We start from the raw sequence: 20,222 nt of genomic DNA on the forward strand, positions 1-20,222 counted from the left end.
TCTATTGTCTCAGTTTGAATAATAGTTATCAGTTTGAATGAGAATTGAAATTGATGATCAATTGTCTCAGTTCAAATGATAGTTATCATTTTGAATGAGAATTGAGATCAGTGTATCACACTTCTCTTCAGATGCTACTTACCGGGCTCATAACTGTCAGAATGAATGTCATGAATGAATATGTTGAAGATATATAAATCTTATGTGTATCAAGATCTGCTTGTTCTATTATCTGTGCACTATCTAATATATCTATTTCATACAAAAGATAGAGCTATTTATAGTAAAATATATGTGCGAGCCAAGAGAGCTAGTATAAGTGAGTATTAGACAAGCATTGTAGTAAGCTGATGATGATGAGAAATATAGTAGTAATACGATGTTGGTGGCGTTCAGTAGTGTATAACCTCTTTTTCCTGACACTTTCCCTCTCTGACCCTAGTGCTGTCTTACTGAAGCTCTTTTCTATGCCTCTTGCTTTGCCTTTCATGTCCTCTCCTTCATCCTCAAGCACATTGGAGATAAGAACATACTCCCCCATGTTCATGTATCCCTGGCGTTTCTCTGAAGCCTGGCTTTGATCCCTGAGTCCATGATGCTTATTCAGTCAGAGGTTCCCTGGCAAGCCCTGGCTACTTTCCTCAACACACTGAATTGGCAAGGGGTAAATGAACTCAGGCTGAAAAATGACAATTTCCCTGTGTCAGAAAGTGGTGAGAGTGGTGGCTACCGCCATCTGCCAGAGGACTTTTTGATGCGTGGCCAACTGTGGACTCAGCAGGGGAACTCGCGGTACAGTGAACCGTGGAAGAGCGTCCACAAAAGACGTCCTTGCACGGGAGTTGGAAAGATGGCCGGGGAAGATATTTGTAACAGGTAAGAAATGCATTGCACCTAGTCCGCGCCACTCTGACTGTGATTCTAGCATCAGCCAGTCCCGCAATTCGAGACAAAGTCCGCAGCTTTGCTCTTCAGCAGAAAGACCGAATAGTGTTTCAGGAATTGGAGTTCCAGCCGCGCGTGAAGTCAGAAGGATTCTGGGCCCCAGAGAGAACAACCGCTGTCTGAACCACATGGGAGATGTCCAGAAAGAAACTCATTAGGTTGGCAATGTAGTCAAGGCAATATTGCCTCAGACAGCCAGTAGTTAAGCCTGAAACAAAGCCCACTAGACTTACCCCTTTCCAATCCTTTACAAACAAAACTTGTAGAAGCTCAGAAAGGGCTGAGGTGCTTGGGGGATCTTTGCACCAAACACAAATTGAGTCTGCCTTGTGGTGGTTCAGATTAGAGATGTCACATGACCTTGATGACATGCGGGGAGCCGGAGTTGAGATTGCAAGACATAACCTAAATTAGCTAGCTTAATTCAACAACAACACAAGTTTCTCCATCAATGAAGATACAGTTGTGCAGCCAATGTCATCTTTTCTTCCAAAAAAGGCTGAATGCTTGACAGACACAATCTTTTGACTCTTTTGCTGATCCCACCAACAGTATCAGAACATATTTTAGGTGGATTTTTCCATGACCAGCACTTCAATCACACTAGTACTAACATTTTAACTGACAAATTTAGGGATGTAGCGAACTACCAGACAAAACTGCACACCATCCCTTTCCCTGGCCTTGCCTCAAAGCAGAACTACCGCAGCAATAATAGCAGAAGCCAGATACATCAGACCTGCAGTAACAACCGGGCTGCTGCCCGATGTATATGGCATAGGAGTGAGAGAACAAGGCATTGAACCAATTGTTGCTGTTGGCCGCCATGTTCTGCCTGTTACCAGCAAACCAGTTCCTTGCACAGAGCTTCTGTAAAGACCCATGGAAGCCCCCTGACAGCCTGATCCGCTTGGCTGTGGCATCGTACCCGTCACTAAACTCGCACCGAGGCCGCTTTCGACGCCCATGGGTATTCTAATGGTAGCTGGAGTTGAGCTAGTCACAGTAATTGTGACCTCCCTGGTGATGGTGCTGACTGCCGCGTGGTCGCTTTCTCGCTTCGCATTCCTTAGAAATTCGTCCATCTGGTCTCCAGGATTAAGCGCAAATACCATACCCGCATGGCAGTGGGATTCGGGGTCTGTTTGCCTGCAAAAAAACCACTGTGGATCAAGAGAATTGACAGTGAAGGACACCATCGTACCTGTACGGCCTGTCGGATTGAACTGAGTGAACCCAGTATCTAGCTGGTGCTGCGAAGTGCATGGATGCCGAAGACTGGACTGTGTCAATGTGTGGTTTCGATGGAGGAACTTGAAAATCATTTGGTCTCCCAGGTTGGCATTGAGCCGATTGGGCTCAAAGGTATTTCCGCCATCACCGCCCACCTTCACCCGATGAACAGTCTGCTGAATAGGTGCCAGCCCATCAACAGATATGCTTTGCTTAATGCTACTGCATGTTAGCCGGCAGTTGCAACTTCGGATGTGGACAACATACTCTACCTCCACCGCGATACTCTGAACCGCCAGGAGTAGAAGGATGAGAGGTTTTGGTAGTGTCATGATTTCAATCATTCCCAGATCAATGCTGCAGCCTAACTTTTGATTTTCCAATTGTTACAGGACAGACTTCAGTGATCAAGAACTATTTATAGGTGGAAGCATGTTGCAAGACCATCATTACAGATTCATTCTTAGCCATGGTTTCCATAGACCATGATAGTCATGGTATGATTTCCATAGACCATGATTTCTGGTCTGTGGGTAATTTGCACTATTGATGGCATTCGTGGCCACTGGCCATGATTTATTGAATGTAATGAAACATGGTGGTCGGCCATGACTTATTATCATGGCATCATCACAGAATTTGTGGCCCCATTTTAGTATAAATAGATGTCAGGGCACCATGGTCAATAGCCTCTTTATCATCTGCAATCAATTGTTCAGTTGATCTGATCCTGCCTGTTATTATCCAAACTGCATTGCTCAAATTTAAATCTAAGCATCTTTTTACCTCAAACTTGTTGACATATTTCGCTGGTCGAAACTATCATCTCTTCACGAGAAGCACAGAACCATGCCTTCAAATTTATCCAAGGGAAAGGCTCCTGCAATCGAACCCGACCCTGTTAACTCAAGAACAGTCACCTCACCTCCACTCTCTCCTCTGACTGAGAGATCAGTCAGCCCAGAGAACTCATTCCCTCCTCATGAATTTACCAAGGCACCGGAGGCTCGTCAGGCAAATTCTACTGTCGCCAATTCATCCTTGTCACAAAAACCTGCACCACCAACTTCTGATCCTGCAGCTTCCAACAATGCCAACCAGAGCGAAGCCCCTGGAACCCCCGGGGGCCCGGGTACGAGCTCAGAGCAGGAACTAGTGTGGAATGATGATATGCTCGACAAGATGATGGCTGAGGAGGAAATTGACAAGAATGACTCACTAACCAAGGAACAGAAAGTGGCAAAGAAGCAATATGTTCAAAAAGTTGAAGCTCTGTATGAATCACTTGGTCGTACAGAAGTTCTGAACAAGGATTTCTTTCCAGAATTGAACATTTCCTACTTTGACCGAATTCACATTGCTAACTGCATATTCCGCGCTGAAGAGAATAATGTGTATGCACTTCTTGAGCTCCCTCAAGACGCGACACATGAAATGGCGGCCTGTAGCATCAAGAAACTTGAGATGATATTGGAAATTCCCGCCTGCTCCCATGAAGCAGAAGCTAAGGTTGTTGCAAGAGCTAGAGAGAGTAAGGTTCCCCTATCATCCTATCACCATGCAAATCTTTACTAACATATGATGATCAGAGTTGGCGACCATCAAAGCAAATCTCATACAAACTGTTGCGGGTGTCGCAAATGCGCTTGAAAGGGTGCGTTTAGATGAACTGAAAGAGCCATTGGTGAAAAAACCTCGAGATGCACATGTGAGTGCAACTGCTCACTTAAAAAAACTTTTTGCTGCACATCAGTGTGGTGAAATAATCATATCTGGTGTATTCGATAAAGAAAAGCCAAGCGCACAGGTTGTTGCACACCTGGGGGCTATCGACAGAATTAACAGAGACCTGATGGAATGGAACTCTGAAAGAGGCTTGTCCCCGAAACTGGGAACAATCGATGTCTTGTCCATATCAAGTCTATGAGACTATATGAAGCGGGGAGGGTCTACAGACAATTTGGAGATACACCTCGGCAGTCAATATTCTTTAGGCTGGTCAAAGCTCCCTCCGCAAGAATTATTCACATATGCCGAGGACGACATCGACAAGTATTGGTTACCACTCTGGGATCATATCACGCCAGCTGCTCAGAATCTTTGGACTGCTTATCTTCAAGGTGGAAATGTCAAAGCGGCCCTGGAAGAACTACGGACCAATTGCTATAAGACATGGCCTGAAATTCAGAAATTGAATATGGAGAAGAAACAGCTTCTCTATGCTCATGGACTGAATCCCGAAGTCATTGAAATGATATATGTTAGGCTATTCACTGCATACACGCAAGGTGACCGTGGTACTTTTGAGAGCCTCGGGAAAATTCAGTCAAATTGGCTGGAGTCCAATGGGCTGCCACCATACTGGTGCCCTAATTATCCTGAAGTGCCATTTCAGCAGCAACCAAACAAGAATCCTTCGCCTCCTGGTGGCAATCCTCCCCCTCAAGGCCACAGAACACCTGAGACGGCTCCCCAAGGACCCGGGACTTTGAATATACCACAGGGAACTTCTGCTCAAGGCACGGAGCTATTAACCCCCCAACAATCTGGGACAATGACCTCATTATCAGAACAACCATCAACTCCAAACCCCAGCACTGCTGGCTTGGGGGGTTCTGCCTTCTCAAATTGCCCTATATGCAAACAAGCTCCAAGTGGCAGGCTTTGTCAATGCCGCGGATGTGCTATCCAATGCCACTGGGATTGTATGAGTTTTTGAGCAAGTACACAAGGACTTTCTGTGCTTCAAGCAGTGTGTGTGAATTGGTAAGTAAACCTCTCTCCTCTGGTGAAATACTGCTGATATAAATTCAGCCGGAGCCAGAAGCTCTATGAACCTGGCGCCCCTCCAACTCCACCATCCACGCAAGGTTCACCTCCATCGAATAGTGCTTCAACTCCACAAAACAGCCCTTCACCTCCATCAAATAGTGCTTCAAATCCACGAAACAGCCCTTCGCCTTCACAAAACAGTTCCCCGCCACAAGACACCAGTACAAGCGGCTCGGCGAGACGGCGGCATGTTTCAGTGCCTGCTCGACGGGTTGCCAGATGCATCCGTCCAGGGTACACAGCAGCAGGCGAGAAAATCACCCATGCAGAGATATACGGAATCGGTGGCCGTGTTGTTGTTGAAACTGACAATGGCGGACGTAAACTTCTTACTCAATCTGAGGCTGGGGGGCGCGCGGTCATCGATGGAGCATTGCAGTGCCACGAGGTTGGAGGCTTTCAATCCAGCGGGTGGAAGGAGCTGGGGAAACGGGTTTCAGAGATGGGGGAACATGGTGTGGCTTGGGTCGCACTTGGTAGTTGGAATCCCTACAACAAGAGATTGCCGAATGTTGTTTGCGGGTTCTATCACCATTTGGATGGGAACTATACGGAAATCGTTGGCTCGCGCTCAAACTTGAAATTATGTCTCGGTGCACGTGTTGCTGAGACAATGCTTGCGGAGGCTATCGCCCCTGAGGGGTCGGATGCAACATCTGTTGAGGAGGCACTAGAAGATTTGTATGAAATGTCTCACGATAGCAGAGAGGAGTACTGGGAGGATCATCCCCCACCCGTCCGCCAAACCCGCCGAACCCGCCAAAGCAGTGGAGAAACTTCGTGAAACATCCAGTCCCGAAACGGTTCAAACCTACAGTCCGCTAGGTATAAACATGTTTAGAGTATAGACTAATGCTCACAATTAGACAGGTTAGATAGCTAGCAATATAGAAGTTTCGAACCAATTTCCATCACAAGAGATACTCTTTTCTTTTGTTTTGCCCCCCTTGTGTCTTGGTGGTTGGCTCCACCAGCTTTGCGGAGAAATGATCTTCCTAGCTCCATCAACCGTGCCTGTAAACTCCCCTCACCAGCTCAAGGCTTCCATGAACCACTGCCCCCTCTAAACCATCTTATTACCACTGCAATGAGTGACAACAGCTCACCGGATTACAAGGCCCTCTTCCATCAGGAAGCAGAGTTACGACGACAAGCAGAGAAGGACCGAAAACAAGCAGAGAAGGACTGAAAACAAGCAGAGAAGGACCAAAGACAGGAAGCAGAGTTACGAAGACAGGCAGAAGATCGAGAGAGGCTGGAAATAACATGCAACCAACAGACGACCTTCAAGAAGTTTCTTGAAGTGTGCCATGACTGCTTGTCGCAGCCTTTAGTGGCTGGGACACCTTCCCGCTCCACAAAAGAAAGAATACCATTGCCCACTGGGAAATACTGCCCAACAAATCTTTGTCCGTGGTTGGATTGTTCAGTGCAACAGCAAGAAATCTTCAATGCTGTCTGCAGTTACCTCCAACCAACCGGAGGTGATGCACCTCGACTCTTCACACCTCCCCTTGAGCTACACGGTCTTGGTCGATGGTTTGGCCGTCGGCGGCTACAAAGTGAAAAGGATCTGGAGAGCTATGAGAGATTCGCGGTTGAAGACCACATCTGTGATATCATTGCAGAGCTTTGTATCATACCCGACGCCCAGAACAGATTTCACCTTGGTGATGGGGTTGTGTTTGACAACCATGCGAATACTCTCGATGGGCCAGAGGATGACACTGCCGTGGTTGATGAATCTAGTTCACAGAGACTCCAAGCCGATCAGTTTTGTATTCATCAAGTCAATGGCACCGCAAAAAGCCTACTTACCACCGTTGAATACAAGCCACCGCACAAACTCTCGGCTGAGAATCTTCGGACAGGCCTTCGACTGATGGAATTCTGGAAAGAAGTTGTTCAACGGCCCACGATACCCACTGACCAAAATGAGAAGCTGAGGTACAACGCAGAACAGCTGACTGGGTCAGCATTGGCCCAGGAGTACCACATTATGATCCAAGAAGGATTGAAATACTCCTATATAACTACTGGATTTGCCCTGGTCCTCCTTCGCGTTCTGTATGACAATTCTAGTACGCTTTATTACTATCTGTGTGAATCAAACATGGATGTGCATTCAGAGAATCCTGGGGCCTTCAACCAGCCAAAAACAGCTATTGCCAGAGTGTTGTGTCTCTGTCTGATGAGTTTTCTTGCCCAGACCCATGACCAAAGCTGGCGAAATGATGCAAGGTCCCAACTACATCTATGGGAAACGAGTTTTGATCATGCGCGTTCACAAATCCCCAATGAGGAGCTGGAACAGGCCCCTCCAGACTCGGAATATACAAGTTCAGAGCATACGGTTTCCGAGTATCTGCCATCATCTCCTTTACAGCCTCCTCCAGAGCAGCGCCGACCTACACGCTCACAAGCCGACTGCATGCCCATGGACTCCACTCTTCCACATGGCCCCGTGAATTCTTCCGATTCCGATTCCGGACCCGCAGCGCAAAGTCAGAAACAAGGCTTCAGTCAAGTGATGTCTTCCCCAGTCAATCAACCTTCAGCCGTGCGCCCAACAAGAAGTTCTAAGCCCGCGGGCGATGCATGCCCGCAACCGATAGATTACTGTACACAGCAATGTCTATTGGGTCTGCATGAAGAAAAAGGTAGATTGGATTGAGGTTGCCCCAATGTTCGGCTCCACCAGCAAGGAGGAAACAGCGATCAACATCATATTGATGCCCGAAACCTAGTCCGGCTGCTGAAGCAGCAGCTTGATCACGATCTTGATCATAATTGCACACCTTTCGGGGATTGTGGGTCGTACGGTGCGCCATTCAAGATCACTTGCGCCACATACGGCTATACTGTTGTGGGAAAGGGGACTACATCCTGGCTTTGGAAGGAGGTCTCACGCGAAGTGGAAGTATATCAGATTCTCCGGAGCCTACAAGGCATCGCCATTCCCGTCTTTCTCAGGGCAATTGACCTAAGATTGGTATATTTTCTGCACGGTGCTGGAGAGATCCGCCACATGCTTCTGATGGGTTGGGGAGGAGAAAGCCTAGAAAGAGCTGAGAAAAGCCCGACGCTCACCCATGAGATCCGCCATGAGATTCACCAGTCAACAAGGCAAATCCGGAAGCTGGGTGTCATGCATAATGATTTAAGGCGTGGGAATTTGCTATGGAATCCTGAGCTCCGCTGGGTCCTGGTCATTGACTTCCACAAGTCTAATGCGGACTGCAGGCCGACAGGAAAGCGAATTAAATCCTTGAAAGAATTGCCTAATCAGACAAAACGACGCCGCCTCCTTTCAGGGGTGGCTTCGCTAGGTTGAAGGTTTAAAGATGTTTCTACTTCTCTTTCTTTGTGTTTTTATAAGTACAAATCTTGATAAAAGATGATATTCTCAGCAGTCTGAACTCTTAGGAAACTGCTTCCGAGCAGGCAGTCACCTCAGATGGAGAATGCAGATAATGGCTTGTTTAGGGAAATATTTCTAGTTCTTATTTCGGTGGTATAGCACGAAGGTTTTCAGTATCAGATTCCCAAATTGGCTATAAAACCTTTTGCTTAAATGATAGGTACTGTTTGCAGTTGTTCTTCTGGTGAAGATCACGCCCTGGCCAATTCCAATTCCTATACTGTTTCAACACGCTTCATACACATCCTACACGTCCTACACGTCCTACACGTCCTATTTTTGCTCCAACTTCTCACGCTCCCGGACATGTCCTTCCTACGCTTCTTACACGTCCTACCTACGCTCCCACGCCTCCTAGTTTTGCTCCTGCTTCTCACGCTTCCCTACGCCTACGCCTACGCCTCCTACCTTCGTGATTGCCATGGCCTCGATCATGAATGAAAATGTACGTCCTATACCCTGCCCTTTCAAGATCTTCAATAACTAAATAGTCTAGCTAGGTTCCTTCAGTGTACACAAGCAGTTGGTCTGCCAATCTCCTCCTGGGACGCGCCGGGTCCCTTCTCGCCTGGAGTAAAGACCTCCTTGCCATTGCCTCTCATCTTCTGGCTTCGTTCCGTGTCATCAGAGATCACCAGGCTGCTCGTATTTGTTACCTTGAAGGTATTGTTGATGCGCTCCTGCCTACACTTCCTACACGTCACGCCTCCTATGTTTACTCCTGCGTCTCACGCTTCCTACGCTTCTTACGCCTCCTCTAGAATTGGAGTTGTTGACTAATATCCTTTGTTTGGTTGGTAGGTCTCCTTCGTTCAAACGACATAGACTTCACACCATCAACTCCTCTTGGCCATGATGACTTTGCCAATGTGGATGACCTCTACATGATGGACACCCGTGATAGCCATCCTCTGAAACAACAAGATCTTCGTGACAACAACTTGCATCACATTGTGGAGGAGATTAAAGCTGTTGATTCTCTTTTCACGGAAATCCATGCTGAAATTCGTGGATGAGGTTGAATTCAGGTTGAAGGAAACTGTGGGGCCTGGTTGCACGCTGGCCATGGACCACTGATTTTTATAGATAGGAAACAAGCAAGATTACATTAGCATTAATAAATACTGTGTCTACTGCTGTCTTGGCAAATGGAAACTTCTTTGATTTATTTGACCATTGTCTTCTTTCATCAAAAAAGAGACCATCTTTTGTTGATTAACAACCTGAAGAGATGACACCAATGATCATATGTCAAAATCTTAGCGAGAAAAACTGAACTTTGTCCAAATTGCGCTTAAAGCTCATCCTCAAAGTCCCAGCTATTTCCAGAGGGAAAGGGAAAATATGTCGCGAAAAGAGGACCACTGGGCGGGACAATATCCAGATTTGTGTTGTATTGATCTGTCCTCTCTCCACTCACTATAATCTTTCCTTGGCTCAGAATGTTTCCAATCTGCATAAAGCTGACAGGAGAGAGTCTTCTATCCTGTCTGTCAAGACCTGTTTGCTTTACCTCCGCCATCCAACGATGACCCGCGGAGATAGTGGTAGGGAAATCTCCGGCATGGGATTTGAGTACACAGGTTGCAAGGCCTGTCACCAAATCAAGATAACATCCAACTCCGGTATAATGGTTGCTCTCTGTTTGATGAAGAAAAACCGATACCAATTGGCCTGGTGGCAAGTTGGGCTTGAACTTACAAAGCCACGGGTTTTGGAAGACTATCCGCGGTTCACCGTCATCTTGCTCTACCGGCGGTTGTGTCTCCGGTTGCGGAGATGGCTGGGTCACAGTGATCCTTGGAATCGGCGGGGAAACATCTGGAATGGCAATATCTGCCTGCTCTTGACTAATAGGTAGAGGCGGAACATCTAGGACTGAGTTATCTCCTGCAGCAATGGACTCTGCCCGTTCTTGGCTGGAACCCATGGGTCGGGCTTGAACTGGAGCAGGAGTAGCATCCGACATAATGATGTCTCCTAACACATCGGCCACTCTTCGGGATTGACCTGATGGCTGAGGCGGCGGAAGGACGGCGGTTGGCTCTGTGAAACGTGGGAAGAAGGCAAGAAAAAAATCTCGCTTGACAGAGAAGGAGGTCACCTGCTGACGAGGTTCATCAGGCACATGAGAGTATATGTTGTCAAGGTAGAGATATTTCTGGTCTGAGAAGAAGGATGCTCCATCCGTCATTCCACAGGTGTCGCGAAAAGACCACTCGTTAGCATCGTTGGTAGTCAGAGCCGGGCGTGATATATTGGCGTGGTGGGCGACGATGGGTGGAGTGCCGCCTTGCCGGGCCTGAGGAAAGCGGAAGCCTACAGGCCTTGCCACCCCCTTAAACCGGTCCCAGAGCACCCTAGAATCCGGCTGTCGAGTGGCAGAACTGAGCTTGTGCATTTTGTGAGGCTTGAAATTCGGCACAAGGCCATAAAAGTCGCGCATACCGGCAAGCACTACCTGTCGGTATGCTGCCCAAAACCCGTAGGCCTGGCTCTGGCCGTGCTCACGGCGATAGCTAGATTCGGAAGTCTGTATCAGAGATCCATCATCTGCCGCGGGAGTATACTGCCTTCTCATGCCCGATTGGATAGTGCCTTTGAACGACGCCGGTAGCAGCCGTCTCATGAGTTTCATCACCGGCTCAAGGTACTTTGTATCCTCATGCAAGGTGCGCAAAGATGGCAGTATGCATTGGACCTGGAGGACTCGTTGTCGAAGTTGATCTCGTTCAGCTGGTGATGTCACTTCCGGAAATGCTGATCCATCTGCAAATATTTCTTCAACATATTCGCGATCAATCTTTGACCAGTATGGGGAGCGCCCCTGAAAAAGCTCAACCGTTCCGGCATCGAGTATCTCCGATTTTCCGACAGTTATTTCAACATATATAGAGATTATGTGGTCAATATAATATGCAAGTTCCTGCGGATTGGTTAGCTACTGAAACAGTAATGGACGCCAAGGCATCTAACCTCGGGACAACGCATGGGGAGCATCGATGTAGATTCACCCATGTTGACCATAAGCCAGGGAATTGCTGCAGTCGGTCAAGGGCCTCTTGAAGGGGCAGATTGATGCTTCTTTCCCGCAGTTGTTTGAAATCACGTTGAATACCTATGGGCCATCTGGCAATCCACTCGCCGACTGCCAGCTCATTTCCTTTCTGCTGGTAGTATCCAACATTCCGATATATCTCTCCGCTTAAGTGTTCCTGGGACCGTTCTTGGTTTTCTTGGATGATTCTCCGCTGGTCAATTGAAAGCCGCGTCGAATCAAGGAAACTCACTACCCACCACCGGTTTTCCGGCCCCTCCAGCCATTGAGAGGCAGCTGCCACCCGGATACGGCCTTCGAGGCAGGGAACCTTCCATTCAGGTCGCAAGCGCAGAGGTACTGGCCCCTGGCGGCTTAAGGAGGTTAGATTATTGTAGCGTAGGAATTCTTGAAGCTGTTCGGGCTGAATAATTGCTCGGATCCAGTGGTCAGGTACAAGGCGGGAGCAGCGATTCTGCTTGAATTCAGCTAGCAGCTGCCTGACATTTCGACTTGTCACATCGCGTGTGCCAACCTCAGAGTAGGGGAAATCAATATGCTCCAGAGAGATCTTCGCGCAGCCAATATAAGCACTCTCTCTCTCTTTCGAGAGCTCAAAATCCCTGATTTCTTCCCCACTGGCCTCGTTCATTTGTCCTGGAACTCCGGTTTTCACAAATAGTGGCGGGATCGGCCAGAGCACTGTTAGTCAAACAGATCAAGAAATCCTCAGAAAAAGCCCTGGTCATTTCATGCCAGTGCCAGAGATGTAATTCAGGGGTAATTGACCAGAAGCCAAGGTCGCGGCGCCACGCGAGACTCAGCCACCACGAACCATGATATTGGCCCAGGGCCATGAAGTTGAGATATCATGGCCTCTCTCATTTATTTACATGGCCTGGTCAGCGATTCCACATCACTGTACTTTTATTTTATCAAGGATCTTGATATCTGTGTTACTGCCAATATTACCACAATGGATAGCACTTCAAATAGCAAACCGGTTCGCCACCGTGATACGGTGTTTGCAACCAGCAACCAAGACTCCCTCAAACGCGTATTTCGCGGGGTAGAGTCCAATGGCAGGCCAAAGATCCGTCGCATGATACCTATAGTCCCTGAACAAAGCTCAAGGGGGTCAACGCCGGTGGCCGCGGTCGCCCAGCTTCGTAAAGCAGTGATGAACCCCTGGGATCGATACCAGAAGTGTCTCGAGAAGGAGGAAGGGATTCCAGGAATGATTGCACACGCAAAGGATGGCAGTTTCGAAGAGATGCTTTTGCGAGAGATCAAGGTTCACAGCAAGGAATGGCTCTCAAGAATTATCCCCATCTCACAAAAGAATATTGTTGACCTTCGCGAGGCCTTCTATGATAATGGCAGTATCTTTTTGTTCTACGAGATGATGGATGTTTCTCTGGCACAAATTTTTGGTGCGCCGCATCGTGGCCTCCGGCACTACGAGGTTGCCGCCTTTTGCAAGGAGGTCCTTGAAGGATTGGCCTACCTTCATACGCAGCTAAAGATGGCACATGGGAGCCTGACTGCTGACAGCATCCTTCTATCAGCAAAAGGGGATATAAAAATAGGTATTCTGTTCTCTCAATATTTTATGGATCATGCTAACCATTCAATCAGCGGATATTGGAGGTTGCTTGTTAAAGAGAATGGGTAGCGACATGTCGCAGGGCGATGTACGATCCCTGGGAGCAATAATCATCCAGTGCCTCGAACCAGATACGGCATTGAGAAGGGGAGATCTCCTGAAGGACGAGAAATGGGACGCAGTATTGCGTGAATTTCAGCTCCATACTCAGACAAAATCCGCCAAAGAGCTGCTTCAGGTAAACGAAAGACTTCCCATCTGGAGGATGCACTGGCAGCTAACAAACCTAGCACGATTTTCTCCAGCGGTCCCCCGGCCCAAACTGCCTCAAACCATACGTCTGCATTGCGCGAGAGACTATTTTCAGCAATTCCAAAGTCCTTCTTGAATAGCTGTTAATCAAGAGGCAAAGCCGAGCCACGGAAATCTTCAAGGGCCGGTGGATATTTTTGTATTGCTTAGTCTCTCCCATTCGTCCTATCAGCCAGATTCTGATTTTGTTCCAGAACCCTGTCTTTTTCCTTTTTTCTATTTCTCGTTGGCTTTATGTGACTCTCAATATATATATTTTGTAAAAATATGACGCAAGACGTGCATTCGGCTGTCCTATTTCTCGGGAAGAGTTCTTTTCTCTGCCTACTGGTGAGATATAAGCTGAGTGTTTGATAGTTTGATTCTGCCACGGACCACGAGTTTGTAATTACCATGGTAGGTATGGCAATGATATAATAGGAGTGAAACCCTCACCAGCCTGGGGACAGGATAGAAGCAAAAACACAATGGGGACTCCTAACAATGCTACTTATGTTGAAATGTTGTTTTCCGGCTGACAATATTTCATGGATATATACTCTCTATGCTAAAATCTTAAACTGTAGTGGATATTATAATCCGGCGTTCATCATTAAGAATCGCCCGACAGCTGCCATGGAGAATTATTGATCCGAGGGTCTGATGTAAATCCTTCCTCAGTCCCGGTTTGGTCACTTTAATAATCATTTTCTGATTCTGTTAGTTACCAAAAAGTGGCGTGGCGCAACAGGATGACTTGGAGCCAATGAGCACCTTATGATTGCTGCAACCTGTGCATTTGCCTTTATCCGAAAAATCTGGTGCCAGAGACACCGGACCGCAATCAATCGATGATGCCGAATCAACAAAGCTCTGCCGAAACAACCTTCATGGATGACCGTACACTTTTGAGCTTGCCACGTGTAAATCGGTCATTCAAAGCTGCCTGCGGACAAGGCAGGCTTCTTCGACGCTTGAATGCACACAGGAGGATACTAAGGGGAGACATTGGGACGCCATCCAGATTCAATCCTCTAGATAATTGCACATTCTGCGAGGGTCCATATGGGAAACATGTCGTCTTCCAGTATGATGAAAATTTCATGTCAGTCTGTGGCCCTGTTACAGGCCACGACAGAGTGCCGCGTCTTATGTATCCGGTCCTCTTTGGTGGCGGAGAGCTATGTTTTGGGTACGAACTTACTGGGGTGTCAGGTCCGAAACTTGTCGTTCGGTGTGTTTCGGACTGGCGGTTGGTCGCGGAAAGATCGTTTAATGGGGAAGTTTTTGCTATGAATAGCGCAGAGGAGTGGTGCATCTTTCACAGAGACAGTGATTTGCTTATTCAGTTCACTCGTCAGCATGGAGAGATATCCATATGGAACAGTTCCCTCAGGCGCCCTCTTCACAAGCTATTGCATCCAACAGCAACCCAAATATCAGCGCTTCCCAAGCGTGGCGGCGTTGCCGCACTAAGTGCGACTGACGGCGCGGTCCGAGTATGGAAAGACATCAATAAACCTGGTTGCTTGTTCGAATTTATCGTCCCGAATGCGCGACGTTTTTGTCCACTCGGCCTTTGTGTTTTGAGATTTGATATTGTATCAGATTGCAGCTTGGATGATGTTTATTTGTTGGACACCGGGGAGCCTCTTTCATGCAGGCAAGAGTGCTTGATCAAAGGCGAGCTGTGCGCAGACTTTCTGGATGGAGCATATGTTGTTAGATATCCGGGACAATACCCCCATAGCCGAAAGGAGGTGACATTCAAAGTTTTTGACTGCACAGGCATACAGACTGCTTCTTTTGACCACCTATCTGCTCGAGCATGTGTTAATCTCATGGGTACATACCTTGCCACCACGGGAGATGATGGTTGTTTAAAGATTTGGGCGAAAGATGGCAAACTGCTCGGGCAAGCATGGTTAGGATATTCGTGTGTGGCACTTTTTGCACATGATTGCGGCCTTATCGCAACTTCATTTTATGAGTCTAGCTTTCTGTTTGACGAAATTGCTGAGTGGGACTTTAGTACTGTTTGATAAAGCTCATTTACAGAATTTTAACAATAAATTTTATGTCGATTTTGGCGCTGTGATCAAACAAGTGTGTTCTCTTGAACATATAAATCAGTATATAGATGGGTGGGTGGATGGTCTACTACCCAATATGCAAACATTACCTTGAGTGTCTCCGGGCGGCTATTCTTGGTGACATGCATAGTTGAGAGGTATCTGAAACAACTCGCCCACTTCACACAACAGGTTTCTATACAATCATGGCAATATTATACAGAGAATGCTTGCCATTATACTGTGTTAGCGCTCCTGGTAGTCAAGTTTTCTATTTCCAGAAGATTTTCTCCTCATAGGAGGTGGGATTTTGGCATAGAGCTTGGTGGTTTAATCCCTCCACAGACCATGGGATTATAATTATCATGGTGCAGAAACTATATATATATAACATTGGTGACAAGCGCATCATCTGCTTGGAGTTAAAACAGCAACACAATGGGGACTCACAGCAACACAGCCTATGTTGAAATGTTATTGTTGGCTGACAATATCTCATGGAAATATACTCTTTATGCTAAAATCTTAAACTGGTTGTTGCTAGCCGGATATTTGATTCTCCCAGGCACATTTACCAACCACCCCTTATCACGCGCTGTGCAATACCTTGCGAAAACCGGGACAAATACATTGGATTTCAGATCCATCCAGAATCCAGGGCTGTTAGCCCTTGCTTGCCTACTTCTTGCTGTCGGATGGCCCGGTATTACCTGGCTTGGCTGGATTTGGAGAGGAAATTATATCTGGCTTATTGACCAGATTTTCATGTAAGTGAGTGATAGCTTCAGACAGGCAACTCTCATTAACGGATTCTAGACCTAGCCTGCTAAACTCTGCCGCGGGCCTTGTCACCACATTGATTAGTATATATACAGCCAAAAACGGGCACTGGTCCGCGACCGCAATTGCCGCCGTGGTTGTCACTGGCTCTTCAGCTGCTATTGCCGGGGGGCTTCTTCTGGTGTACAAATTTCAAAAGCTGAGGAGGATTAGGGGGTCTTAGTTACTGGGTATGAAAACAGAGCTGAAGGGTCAATACCTGCTGTGGGTGGCCGGAAGAGGATGGTGACTCTGACTAGGCATTCTTAGCTTTCGCAAACTTAATGACAAGCCGTGTTCAAACCTTGAGTTTTCCCAGGTTGCGAGTAACACATGTATCAAGGCATCGGCGCTCTTCTTCTCGGAGAATACAGCTGCAAATGACGGGGTTTCCATGATGCTCAATAGCTTCTCTGTAATCAGAATAGTTCTGGTCTGAACAACCTCCATCCTTCTCTGAAGATGGTTTACGGTGCTATTGAGGATCAATCAGTCTTATTCTCTTGAGAGTCTCTGTACACCTACCACTTTAATTTCTGCACCCTATCAACAGTCAGTGTGTTCAACTACTGGCGAGAGCATGCTTACTCATTTTGTGAAACCGTTATCGGGTTCATCTCCATCAGACGACGTGTTGGGATTGACGGTTGGGAAGGCCACCCTCGGGGCAGATTCTGAGACTGCAATTGTTGACTCGTTGCGTATAGAGGATAGAGGATAAGAAGTTAGTACAGTAAGATAGGGGGAAATGATCATTACAAGTTGTAACACATTGAGAGAAAAGCGAGTGAGGAATACTTGTGCGGAGCAGAAAGCTGATCAATCAAAGAGTACCTCAAGGCAGAAACTGCATTGTTTTATGTACAATCCCAACAATGCTCGCACATCGGCAGATAGTTATGCTGGAGCCGGTTCACAGTGGGGAACAGAGGTCTCACAGGAATGAATTCAATTGGCCAACAAATGAGACCATGAATTTCATGGCCTCCATGGTCGAAAATGTGGTGACCATGAGTTTCATGGCCGCTGGTTGAAATTTCATGGCTGTGCTTCACACTCTTGGGGCAGTTCACCTATATCAGTGTCCAAATGCTGCAACTCTTGCTGGTGACTGCAGCAAAATCTCCCTAACTTCTCCCTTCTTCATACGATGGACTGCATTGATGAGCTAGAAACCGAGCGTGAATGTGTCGATCCCTTCCAAAGGCGGCGTAGACGGACGGAGACTCTGCTAGGAAAGCTCCATGATTATTGCCTAAAATGCTACAGTGAAGTTGATGTTGTGATTGCTGAGTACCCAATTCGGAAACTCTCCAACACAGAGGAAACACCGAGTGCCTTGTCAATAACTACATCATAGCTCAGTTCTCAGTTGCCGGAAGCACGAAATCTCAACCTGATTGGAGGAGCCTCCCAAGAATTCGAAGCGATCGGAAGGCCACGCTGGAGGACATGCTTTACCGGTATCACCGGGATTGCAACAGTGATATCTACATTTCCATTTCAGAGCATGCAATAAACCAATCCGATAAGAGAAGATGGCAACCATCAATCCAAATTTTTGAGCACCGACTTGTGAAGGATACAAGTAAATGCTTTCCTCCATCAAAAGAGGAACTGGTATGGAAAATCTTGTGTTCTCTGTGTGATTTTACTCATGTCTTGATAGGAGAAATGCTGTCCGCGCCCCGTTCAAATAACCTTGGAGAACTTCTCCAAATCCAAATCTGCAAAGGCTTTAAAGCAGGATAGATCGATTCCGCTGAGTTTTTCGACCATCCCTCATTCCACTAAGAAAATGGATATATTTGTACCGAGGCCGTCTCTAGGCGAAGTAGGCTTGGTACGGAAGATGATCAGGAGAAAAGAAAGACGAGGAAATGGCCAACTAGTAGCGCGGATGCAGGGTAATGGCGGGTGGATAGGCAGTGGTTAAATCTAAAACTTGCTCAAAATCTGGTATCTATTTTTACGTGTCAATTTTATGATCTCAGCCTTCTCAGTATTCAATGTTATTCCTTTCAACAAAATACGACTCATATAGTAACACATTCTCATAAGCAGTCTACGCTTCTCTTCTCTCTTCATATTCCTTCATTTTTTGCTTTTTTCTTTCTACCTCTCATCTTTCTTTCTCTCCATCCTTCAAGTTTCCATCTTTGATCCCCCTCCCAATGTCGACCGTTGACGATTTCCTGCAGCAGATGTCAGATTACCTCCAGGGTGCTGCAGACAGTGAAGCCACCAACACCAGCTGTGGCATCTGCTCCGGCCCCTTCTTCCTACCTTTCCACTGGAGTCCCGAGAGCCCCCATTCCTTCTGCCTGGAATGTTTATGGAATTCTTTTGCTGGTTTTGACTCTGAAGTCATTCTGGCTTGCCCGCTCTGCCGCTGCGAAGTTGTACAGCCTTTTTATAACTGGGAAGTTCATAACTATATGGAATTGCATGGCATTCAGCCTGAACAGCCTCCGGTGGAGCAGCAGAAACTTCTGATAGCCTTCCTCTTCATCCGGATCAGTAGTGTGGATGATGAGGTGATGTGGGATGTGGACCTTCGTGAGGAAAGAATGCAGACTAGGTCGGGTAGTCCTATCACTGTTGCAGCTGGGGAGCCTGGGATCCCAGCAATCCTTCTGGCTGCAATGACCGCGACCATTGGGGTGTACAAATCGCTGGAGGACCTACCAAACCGTCGCCCTGAAGACCGCTGGATCACTGCTCTCCTCAACCTTCGTGATCAAATTCCCATGGAGATCTTCCGCAGCCGAATGCAGGGGATTCGATTTGTGGCAGATGTGATCCAGTTGACCCTGGAGGACTACATGCCTGGCTATCAGAGCTGGTAGTGGAGGATGGGAACATGGTAAGTGATGATCAGCAGGTCTGAGAGCATTGAACCTGACCACTACCTTATAGCTGGATAATGATGGTTTGGAGAGGGAAAGAAAGGAGAAAGAAAGATGGAAGCAGATAAGCGCAGAGAAGGAAGGGAGCAATCTGCATGAATGTGATAGCAGTGATGCGGCCTTAAGGCAAATGTTTTCACAAAGGTAAAATACTAGCTCTCAATTCTGGCGAGTATGAACTGCAAATTTCTAACAACCAACATCACTGCTTGTCTATGACATCTGGATCCTCCCGTGCACGTTGGAGCTCTTTGATCATACTACACCTCCCTTTGCTATATTGGATAGCAAGGTGCCGGCACGTACAATATTTCCTTCTTCACCTTTCTTCTCTCAGGAACGGCTAGGCATGTATGATTTCATTTCCTCCAGTCGTACGAAGACTGTGAACGACACCTAGGCAAGGCTTGCACCTCTACATTGGTGTCTCGGGCTAGTTTATCTCAGTAAACTCAGCCACTCCACTCCGAGCTAACTCAATCTGAACTACTGCTACTTTCTGCCAAGTCCTGCTAACATCTGAGCCAATCAACTGTCACAGGGCTTACACTAAACCTAAATGAGATATCCTCAGTAAACTCTTTACAGAGCATCTGAGAAAAAACAGTTTCTGTTTATTAGTAACACAGGAATAATTTACTTTAATCATAATATTTGAGATAGAATTACTGTGTAATATTACTTATAGATCATTTCTCTATTATCTTAAAGAATTAATTTTTCAATTTTCTGTTAATTAATGGAATTTTTATCTGAAAATATATATATTCTGAGTATGAAGTATTATATTGAAAACTGCTACTATGATTTTAAATACAGAAATAATTTATTAATTTTTCAATCATAATTATATCTAGTTATTCAATATCTTGATCTTGCTATTAAAACATCTATTTAATTATCAGAGACTATAGTTAAAACACTGAGTGTATTTTTCAGTAACTTTTAATAACTTTTAATAACTTCTGATCTCTTAATAATCTTATATAGTACATTAACTTATAATAACTTCTGACAACTTCTAAGATCTTCTGATAACTTTTAAATCAATTATATA

General features: G+C 46.5%; 9 protein-coding genes across 9 annotated transcripts; 7 read left to right on the forward strand and 2 right to left on the reverse strand.

Moving 5' to 3' along the window:
• Positions 1 to 595: 595 nt before the first annotated feature.
• On the forward strand, positions 596 to 1,103 carry BDBG_03679 (uncharacterized protein; the record flags this gene model as incomplete). The annotated part of the gene is made up of 2 exons (XM_031721349.1): positions 596 to 876; positions 926 to 1,103. The coding sequence occupies 2 exons, from the start codon at positions 596 to 598 to the stop codon at positions 1,101 to 1,103; spliced, it is 459 nt and encodes a 152-aa protein (XP_031577875.1).
• A 531-nt stretch (positions 1,104 to 1,634) lies between these two features.
• Positions 1,635 to 2,510, reverse strand: BDBG_03680 (serine-threonine rich protein; the record flags this gene model as incomplete). The annotated part of the gene is made up of 2 exons (XM_002625575.1): positions 1,635 to 2,400; positions 2,446 to 2,510. The coding sequence occupies 2 exons, from the start codon at positions 2,508 to 2,510 to the stop codon at positions 1,635 to 1,637; spliced, it is 831 nt and encodes a 276-aa protein (XP_002625621.1).
• A 517-nt stretch (positions 2,511 to 3,027) lies between these two features.
• On the forward strand, positions 3,028 to 8,344 carry BDBG_16874 (uncharacterized protein; the record flags this gene model as incomplete). The annotated part of the gene is made up of 7 exons (XM_031724735.1): positions 3,028 to 3,709; positions 3,768 to 4,097; positions 4,173 to 4,883; positions 4,932 to 4,944; positions 4,993 to 5,691; positions 6,223 to 7,670; positions 7,758 to 8,344. 7 exons carry the CDS (start codon positions 3,028 to 3,030, stop codon positions 8,342 to 8,344), a joined length of 4,470 nt encoding a protein of 1,489 aa, XP_031577876.1.
• Positions 8,345 to 8,852: 508 nt separating this feature from the next.
• BDBG_03683 (uncharacterized protein) lies at positions 8,853 to 9,447 on the forward strand (the record flags this gene model as incomplete). Its single annotated transcript, XM_002625578.2, has 3 exons — positions 8,853 to 8,876; positions 8,932 to 9,094; positions 9,233 to 9,447. The coding sequence occupies 3 exons, from the start codon at positions 8,853 to 8,855 to the stop codon at positions 9,445 to 9,447; spliced, it is 402 nt and encodes a 133-aa protein (XP_002625624.1).
• Positions 9,448 to 9,725: 278 nt separating this feature from the next.
• On the reverse strand, positions 9,726 to 12,120 carry BDBG_03684 (uncharacterized protein; the record flags this gene model as incomplete). The annotated part of the gene is made up of 3 exons (XM_002625579.1): positions 9,726 to 10,024; positions 10,133 to 11,357; positions 11,446 to 12,120. The coding sequence occupies 3 exons, from the start codon at positions 12,118 to 12,120 to the stop codon at positions 9,726 to 9,728; spliced, it is 2,199 nt and encodes a 732-aa protein (XP_002625625.1).
• Positions 12,121 to 12,444: 324 nt separating this feature from the next.
• Positions 12,445 to 13,466, forward strand: BDBG_03685 (serine/threonine protein kinase; the record flags this gene model as incomplete). Its single annotated transcript, XM_031721350.1, has 3 exons — positions 12,445 to 13,057; positions 13,107 to 13,312; positions 13,380 to 13,466. 3 exons carry the CDS (start codon positions 12,445 to 12,447, stop codon positions 13,464 to 13,466), a joined length of 906 nt encoding a protein of 301 aa, XP_031577877.1.
• A 750-nt stretch (positions 13,467 to 14,216) lies between these two features.
• On the forward strand, positions 14,217 to 16,840 carry BDBG_16875 (uncharacterized protein; the record flags this gene model as incomplete). The annotated part of the gene is made up of 3 exons (XM_002625582.2): positions 14,217 to 15,210; positions 16,003 to 16,204; positions 16,254 to 16,840. The coding sequence occupies 3 exons, from the start codon at positions 14,217 to 14,219 to the stop codon at positions 16,438 to 16,440; spliced, it is 1,383 nt and encodes a 460-aa protein (XP_002625628.2). The 3' UTR covers positions 16,441 to 16,840.
• A 566-nt stretch (positions 16,841 to 17,406) lies between these two features.
• BDBG_16876 (uncharacterized protein) lies at positions 17,407 to 18,192 on the forward strand (the record flags this gene model as incomplete). Its single annotated transcript, XM_031724736.1, has 3 exons — positions 17,407 to 17,590; positions 17,617 to 17,876; positions 17,926 to 18,192. The coding sequence occupies 3 exons, from the start codon at positions 17,407 to 17,409 to the stop codon at positions 18,190 to 18,192; spliced, it is 711 nt and encodes a 236-aa protein (XP_031577878.1).
• Positions 18,193 to 18,430: 238 nt separating this feature from the next.
• Positions 18,431 to 19,260, forward strand: BDBG_03688 (uncharacterized protein; the record flags this gene model as incomplete). Its single annotated transcript, XM_002625583.2, has 1 exon — positions 18,431 to 19,260. The coding sequence occupies one exon, from the start codon at positions 18,431 to 18,433 to the stop codon at positions 19,103 to 19,105; it is 675 nt and encodes a 224-aa protein (XP_002625629.1). The 3' UTR covers positions 19,106 to 19,260.
• Positions 19,261 to 20,222: the final 962 nt, after the last annotated feature.

Source organism: Blastomyces gilchristii, assembly GCF_000003855.2.
Source record: "Blastomyces gilchristii SLH14081 genomic scaffold supercont1.6, whole genome shotgun sequence".
Taxonomy (NCBI): domain Eukaryota; kingdom Fungi; phylum Ascomycota; class Eurotiomycetes; order Onygenales; family Ajellomycetaceae; genus Blastomyces; species Blastomyces gilchristii.